This window comes from Theobroma umbraticum, unplaced genomic scaffold, assembly GCF_002168275.2.
Source record: "Theobroma umbraticum cultivar Fairchild unplaced genomic scaffold, ASM216827v3 scaffold_25.0, whole genome shotgun sequence".
Classification (NCBI taxonomy): Eukaryota; Viridiplantae; Streptophyta; class Magnoliopsida; order Malvales; family Malvaceae; genus Theobroma; species Theobroma umbraticum.
The window spans coordinates 858,992-866,630 of record NW_018397282.1 but is presented as its reverse complement, the minus strand read 5'-3'; the positions used below and the strand labels follow the sequence as shown (position 1 = coordinate 866,630).

The 7,639-nt window shown below is 37.4% G+C and overlaps 1 protein-coding gene across 2 annotated transcripts in view; it reads right to left on the bottom strand.

Annotated features, from left to right (window-relative positions):
* The window catches only part of RGLG4 (Ca(2)-dependent phospholipid-binding protein (Copine) family), a 6,556-nt gene extending 705 nt beyond the window's left edge, over positions 1–5,851 (bottom strand). The window contains exons 1-10 of one of the 2 annotated variants that reach the window (XM_089785596.1): positions 5,329–5,454; positions 4,191–4,325; positions 3,034–3,118; positions 2,523–2,663; positions 2,323–2,436; positions 2,125–2,222; positions 1,936–2,015; positions 498–603; positions 267–394; positions 1–88 (exon numbers count right to left, since the gene is read on the bottom strand). The exon at positions 1–88 is cut by the window's left edge and continues 42 nt beyond it. In XM_089785596.1, the coding sequence (XP_089641722.1) occupies positions 1–88; positions 267–394; positions 498–603; positions 1,936–2,015; positions 2,125–2,222; positions 2,323–2,436; positions 2,523–2,663; positions 3,034–3,118; positions 4,191–4,193 (843 nt within the window). In that variant the 5' untranslated portion in view covers positions 4,194–4,325; positions 5,329–5,454. Of the gene's footprint in view, positions 89–266; positions 395–497; positions 604–1,935; positions 2,016–2,124; positions 2,223–2,322; positions 2,437–2,522; positions 2,664–3,033; positions 3,119–4,190; positions 4,326–5,328 lie in introns of both variants that reach the window. The other variant, XM_021443789.2, reaches the window with a different exon arrangement.
* Positions 5,852–7,639: the final 1,788 nt, after the last annotated feature.

The window sequence follows — 7,639 nt, the reverse complement described above, 5'->3', positions numbered from 1 at the left end:
GCTTGGCACACGCTCTGGCTGTGGACGTCGACTATAGGGAACTGGAGGAGGACGTGGAACTACCTTCCTTGCTGTCCCAGTTCGTTGCCTTTGTTCAATGCAATTAATAAATAACGAGTGATTAGAATTAATTTACAAATCCCTTCCAAATATCGTAACACCATTACAAGTTGTTGCATAACCCTGATCTTGGGATCTATTGTAATTAATAATATATTTGAGGACAAAATAAATGCGAAACAAACTAATTGTTGAGCATAACTCACCCAAGAATACCAAGTTCCACGACTGCTTTGTACTGGAAAGGGATCTCCATGAGGGCAGCAAGAGCAAAAGCAGTTTCTTTCTCCTCTGGAGTTGTATTTTTGAGCATAATCTCAGTAAAGTTAACAAACTGCACAGAAGAGAGAAACACAGAGAGCTCCATTTCATCCCAAATAATTAATGTGTTAACAGTATAACATACAATTCAACGTGCTTTGCTACAAGCACAAAACCTGGAAGTTGTCGAAGTCACGTGCGGGAATCTTATCATCAAATTTCTTCATATCATCCCAAGGTCCATCACCAACACCAACCAGAACAATCGACAGTGGGTGTGAGCTGCAAATTGAGAGAGCAAAAGAAAAATAAATCTTAAGCTGTACTCAAATAGTGCCAGAGCTATTAGACCATGTAGTGAGCATATAGTTATGAGTAATGACACTAATTAGATAAAATTTCCATTGAGGCTACATCTAAGAGTAAGCAAAATTTTGTTAAAACGAAATTGGTTAATTAAATTAATTCGGTTTAATTAATTCATCTTAATTTGGTTAAGGGGTCGAATTAATACAATTAAATTAGTTTGGTTTTGTTATGAAATATTTTTTTCAGTTAAATGACACTGAGAATTAACCTTGCAACAGCACATAAAAACATCAAGCACTTTACTAAGTTAAGCAACTTGTTTTGTTTAAGTTTGCAATTATTTATCTTTTATAATTAATTAAGCGTTGAAATAAAATTTGTAATTAAAGAATACCCTTTTTATTATGTTTAATTAATCAAAATTTTAAAATAATCTTGCTATAAATATAATTGGTCATTAACTACAAGAAACTACAAGCAAGTGTAATTCTATTACATTTATCATGCAAAGAAAATATTTGATAAATGTTTTTCATTTAAATATCTTGAAAAAAATTTAAAAGAGTTATAATTTTAGTCAATAAGTAATTCAAAGTTAAAACAAGGAAAAAATCAAAGAAAATAATAGAAATATATACTCTCAAGGAATTTTAAATTACGTTATGCAAAAATTAAATAATTTGAAAATCTAATATATTTATTGAGCTCGATACCGAATTAAATATTAAATATTAAATATTAAAATCTTAAACAATGAAGGAGAACGGAAAATAACATCTTACACTAAACAACATCTTATTTTTTTTATTTTAGCTTTCTTTAATTCTTGTTTAGCTTTTTTTTTTGCTATCTTTGTTTAGGCATTTGTAGATCTTTCAAGATTGCTTTAGAGCCGCTAATTGATTAATGATGTTTGGAAACTTAAATCAATTTCAATATTTCCTTGCATATCTAATAATTTTGTTGGAACTAAATTAGAACATTTTAAATATTTAATGTATTTTTATTTATATTTGTTGAAATGTTTTAGTGTGCATTTAACAATGTTTGTTTGTTGAATTATTTATTAAAAAAATTAAACTTGAAAAATGAGCTTGAGTGAAATTGAGCTCATAATTTAAAAATTTATGGTTAACCAGTTAATAATCGAATTAATCGAACTAATTCGGTTAATCAATTAATTCGATCACGTCGAGTAAAATTTATAACAAATTTAATTAAGAGCATTTTTTGACCGAATTAACCGAATACTCACCCCCTTCCTTAACTACATTAGTATGATGCAATGTATGAGACAGGTCCTACCTTGCATTGACAATTGAATTGATTGTTCTCTCTTCTTGTGGACTCAGCTCTCTGTCACTTGTATTAACACTTCGTGTGACCTTCATGATTGACACAAGAAGAAAACAAATTTGGAGATACATTGTGCGAGAGAGGTAACATTGCACATAAACAAGGGAGAAAGGAGAAAAGGTGGGCATGAGATTTCACCTGGCCATCAGCAACGATAACCAACACATGGAATTGGCCACCACTGTTTTCCACAATGTCAATTGCAGCATCAATTACCGGTCCATAAGAAGTTGGTCCTACATTACAACATACATGCTTGAAGCCATTAGCTTTTGACACAAACGAAGCATTCATGATATAATGAGCAAATGTTACGACCAGAGGATAGACACCGACCAGCCAGTCTCAAGTTTGGAACAATCTTTTTGTAACAGGATAAGACTTCTTCGAAGCCATGGCAAGATGAATGATCACTGTGAAAGCTAAACACTTCCGAATCATGCGTGGTAGCTATCACATTGCAAACAACAACTGGATTAGATTAACAAATAAAGAGTAAATGTTGAAAGATTTAACTTCCGGAGCCGGCACCGTACCATCACCAAAGCCAAAACAAGGTATCAAGTTGTCTTCATCGAACGGAGCCAGAGTCTTTCCGATTATGGAGATGGCTTTCTCATATGGATTTGGTGCATCACCAATTGCATGTAGACTCCGGTTATTGAATGATACTTTGCCTTCAATAACAACATTGATGCATTGGCTTCCAAGTTAGCACCCAGAGACAAACCAATTCGAAAAAGTAGGAAAACAGAAATGTTTAGCTAGTAAATATCTTCCTTTAAACTCTACCTATAGTAATGCCATGCCAAGACCTAGTATGGGCTTTTGAATTGCTGCACTACACCATTTGAGTGCAAGAGGTGTTCATTAAAGTGGTTGGAAATGCATCTTAGAGAAAGTAGTTAGGTGGTATGCTAGTAGCCATAGTAAGAAGCAGTTTGGTGAATGCTTTTTGTCAGGCAAGATTTCTAAAGTTAGATTGTTGCACCAGAGAAATTTTGTGGCAGAATTAGAGATGGAAATTGTTTTCTGAACTTAGCATACCTGTCCATTCATTGCTTTTTGTGAAATCAACTCCAAGAATGAGATTAGATGATTCTAGACCAGACTCCCTTAAAGCTCTTGTAACCTGTAAAAGAGGAGCTTGTTCAGAACTTCAAAAACCTGAAAGTCAAATATGAAAGAAGCTAGCCTCTAGACAAGCCAAAGCCAAAGCAAAAGCACATTGTATGATATTCATATTTCTGCAAAATTACTGTTGGAAGTGGGCACCAATTGACTAGATCATGGCCATCAACAAAGCTCTGAATCCTGAAGAGAAATCATCTGCACCTTTAGTGTCATGCAATTGAGTCATTTCTAGGCCAAATCAGTGTGGCAGATTGTCCCCCAATTGATTGATTTAACTATTTTGACTTAAGTAAAGACTATTAGTAAATAAATTACCCCTCTCACAAAAAGACTTTGAAGATTGCCAATTCATATATAACATCACTTTGGTTGGCCTTTGTACCAGTTCCAGGATGTTGTAAACCATAAGTTAGGATCTAAGCAATATAACACATGCTATAAGCTTTACCCTTTTATTTTATTTTATTTTTTGTTATTTACCCTTTTAACTTTGAATAGTTTGGGGACAATCAATATAAAAATATTATTCAGTAACTTGTGCGTAGGATTTACGTGCAAACGTGTTGCACGTGATGAATGGTCAGTCGGCGACTTTCAGTTAAAAGTCTTTGCTGTCACAATAAATTGCTAGTGTCACGTCAATCGTGCATATCATTTGAGTATATGTTAATGAGAGTTCAGATTTATGTAATCCTTTTTTTTTTTCTGCAAACTAAATGTTTACCTAATATTAAAAAAATTATTTTTTATAATTTTTTAAAAAAATATAAAATGTAATATCAAAAAAGTAAAAAAAAAATTATCATGGACAAGCAAAATGTAATATTTTAGAGAGAATAGTTTGTTATATTTTTTAAAAAAAATTTAAAGCAAAATTTTGAATTCCAACCATAGAAAAGTAAGCACAAAGTAATCATTATGGTCACTTAGCAAGCACTAAACACAAGACCAATGGGTTGGGACCACCTAAGGACCACGCTCCCCACATGTGCGAGCCATCATCCTATACCTAATCCCCATTGGCTAAAATCGATTCCTATCTAACCTTATGTTTTTTGTTTTTCTCTTACCATTCCCGTCAAACCAACTTTGTTAAAAGGCAATAACGTGTCGATGGGACTGAGAAAACCGCGTTCACTGTTTAACTTCAACAAACAGGTTGACGTTTTGCGACAAGGGCGACGAACTCAGGCCATGTTTGCTACCTAACAAGGCACATGCATGAATACTGATCGAAATTTAAAGCATCATCTTAAATTTTAAAAATAAAATTTAAACAAATTTATAAATACATACTTATATTTTCAATTTAAAAAATATATATAAATATATAATAAAATATTTACATTTATGTATTTAAAATTTATTGTCACGTCTATGTTAAAGTTGAAGAAAGATACCTTGTCTGTATTGTCACGCTAAATAATACTTATCCTATTTAACAAGTGCTAGTGTAGAGAACACGGTGTTATGAATTTTTCGTCAAAGATGTGTACAACTTGCAACCCTAGTGGTGCTTTGACTAATATTTTCTTTCCAATGAAAATCCCACCCCCTAATTAACTTCTAAGTACTCCCAACATTGGAAACGTCTGTTTTTCTCCTTCTTGAGCCATCTTTTACCAGAATAAATGGGCTGGCATGGATTGGTGACCAAAAGGGTTGGGTACATATTTCTTCTGCCAAAGACGAATAGGACAGGAGAATGGGAAATGTGTAGATATTTTTAACTAAATCCAAAATATAACACGATTTTTCTTTTTTAATTAATTTTTTTTATTTTAACCTTTTTTGTTCAAATTAATTGGAACACTTTAAAATCAAGTGTGGGTGTTGGGGGGATTCTTATCGGATTGACAGATACGGTTGACCCAAAAATAGTAGCTCTAAAACCCAAACACAACTTTCTTTATTTCTACATAAATAACTCAAGAGCAACTTGACCACTCACAGAAAAGAAAGACCAAGACTTCAGTCATTATGTGCTGTTTTTTTTTTTTTTTTGGAAAAGCAAAAGAACCGTACAGAATGGCTGAAGAAGGGCTGCAGGCACAAGATTTCTTTTAGTTACTCATAAAAAAAAAAAACAAAACAAAACAAAACTAGCTAGCTTCATCCATAGTTCTCAATGTGTAACTTGTTCAAAATACACCAAGAAGGACAAAAAACAAAAGATGTTTGAACAAGAACGAAAGTAAGAAGAAGAACCTGCTCAAGGGTTGAGAAATTATCACGGATTAATCCATACTTGTGCTTTGCAGATTGCTTTCTTTGTAGCTTGGAAACCCGATTACTTTGTCCAGTGCTTGCACTCTCCCCCAAAGAATCGACCTCAGGTTGTTTTGTGGACATGGTTTGGAAACTAGCAGCCCTAGGTTGTTTAGATCTTCTTCCTCTCGAGGAATTGCCCTCTTGGGTCACAGATGCCAGCCGCTTCAGCTTCTGATAAGAAAGAAAATTACCCATCTCATTTTCTTCTTTAATTTGCACCAGATTCAGACAGCAAGAGAAACTTGTGTCGATGCTGCTAAGCTGTAAGAGAGAAAAGCAAGTTGCTAGCACACAAGAATATATGGATGCTTACCTCATTTCTAACGACTAAGGCAAACCCAATTCTCTTGCTTTTCAGATGCTTTAAAGTGAGGCGAAAAGAATCAAGAATCAAATGCAAAACATGAAAACAACACCATGGGCTGCGGTGGGCAACTACATATGCAATATTTTTCTTCAAACAAAGAATATATATCTATATATATATATGTAGATATATATAATTAAATATAATACGATAAATATAAAATAATTATTTTGTAGAAACAACAAAAAAGATGGATAGTAATACTTATTATGTAATTTAGTTGTTAGGTTTTCTCCATATGGAAGTGTGGATTTAGCTCATTTAATTTTGATCAAAAGATCTATTTAGTTTTTTTATTTTTTAATTTTGTTTAATTTTATCTATAAACTTAAAATTAAAATAATTTAGTCTCTTGAATTTAGAAATTTTTTTAATTTAATTTATTTTTAATGATATCTAATTTTATCGTTAAAAGAGATAATGTCAGCGATAACATATTTTGATAATATGATGTTGAGATGATGACTTGGCATATCACCTGACATCAACGTTGTTCACATGGTAATGTCATATGACACTAATATGATGATGTAATAATGTTGACATAGTACTAATGTCACAGGGCGATTCTGCATACCACCATCCGTACAGCCTTGAATTCAACCCTTATCCCGATACTAGAACCCAAGTCAACCTTAGTACTTCAACACTCGCCCAGTAAGCACTCAGCACTCTCACACGCAGCACACTGCCTTCCGACACCTGCACTCGCACAAAATGACTTTAAGCCAGCAAGCAAACGTGCATAAAAGTAAAAGGAAGAAAAGAGAAGAGAATGCTGGAAAAAAAAAAAAGCTGAACTTCTCTTGAATGAATTACAAAAAGTACAAGGGGTTATTTATAGCTAATTTTTCTTAAATATTTCCCTCCAAAATATTTCCCTCCAAAATATTTAGAAGGGAAAATTAAAATTTCCAGCAGCTCAATACATCAAAAGAGTGGGTCTGGTGGGCCGGCACCATCCTGGGCCCCCTGGTGGGTCTGGGCCTTGCACAGACTGTGTGCCTAGGCGCTAGCGGGTTGGTGCGCAGGGGCCGCGCACAGGCAGTCTGTTTGGGCGCTGTGCGGGCCTGCATGCCTCGGCCCTGCTGTGCCATCCAGCGTGCCGCGTACCCCTGCTGGGCCGGCAGGCCCCGAGCCTAAGTGCCGCTCGCCCATGTTGTGCGCCCCTGCGTGCCGCTCACCCCTACTGGGCAGGCGGGCCTCGAGCCTGCGTGCCGCGTACCCATGCAATGCCATCCTGTGTGCCGCGCACCCCTGTTGGGCCGACGGGCCCCAGACCTGCGTACCGTGCTCCCATACTGTGCGCCCTCACGTGCCGCCCACCCCTGCTAGGTCGGCAGCCCCGGGCCTGCGTCCTGCCCACCCATGCCGTGAGGGTCTGCGTGCTGCACACCCCTGCTGGGCCTGCAGCCCCGGGCCTGCATGTCACGTACCCATGCTGTGCGGGTCGGTTAAGGGCTGGCGCACCTACGTGCAGTTTGCCTGGCTTTCTGTAGGGCTGGCTCGCCCAGGGGCTTGTGTTGTGCGCCCCTGCTAGCATCATGTCGGGCTGGCTCGCCCAAGGGGCTGTGCTGTGCGCCCCTGCTGGTCCCCTACCGGGCAGGCTCGCCTAAGGGGCTATGCTGTGCGCCCTTGCTAGTCCCCTACCGGGCAGGCTCGCCTAAGGGGCTGTGCTGTGCGCCCCTGCTGGCATCCTGTAGGGCTGGCTCGCCCAGGGGCCTGTGCTGTGCGCCCCTGCTGGTATCTTGTCGTGCTGGCTTGCCCAGGGGCCTATGCTGTGCACCCCTGCTAGCACCTTGCATTAGCCTTACGCTATCCAGTGGGGGTTCTCTCCCAGCAATACTTCTCCACATACCGGCACTCCGGAACACCCTTGGG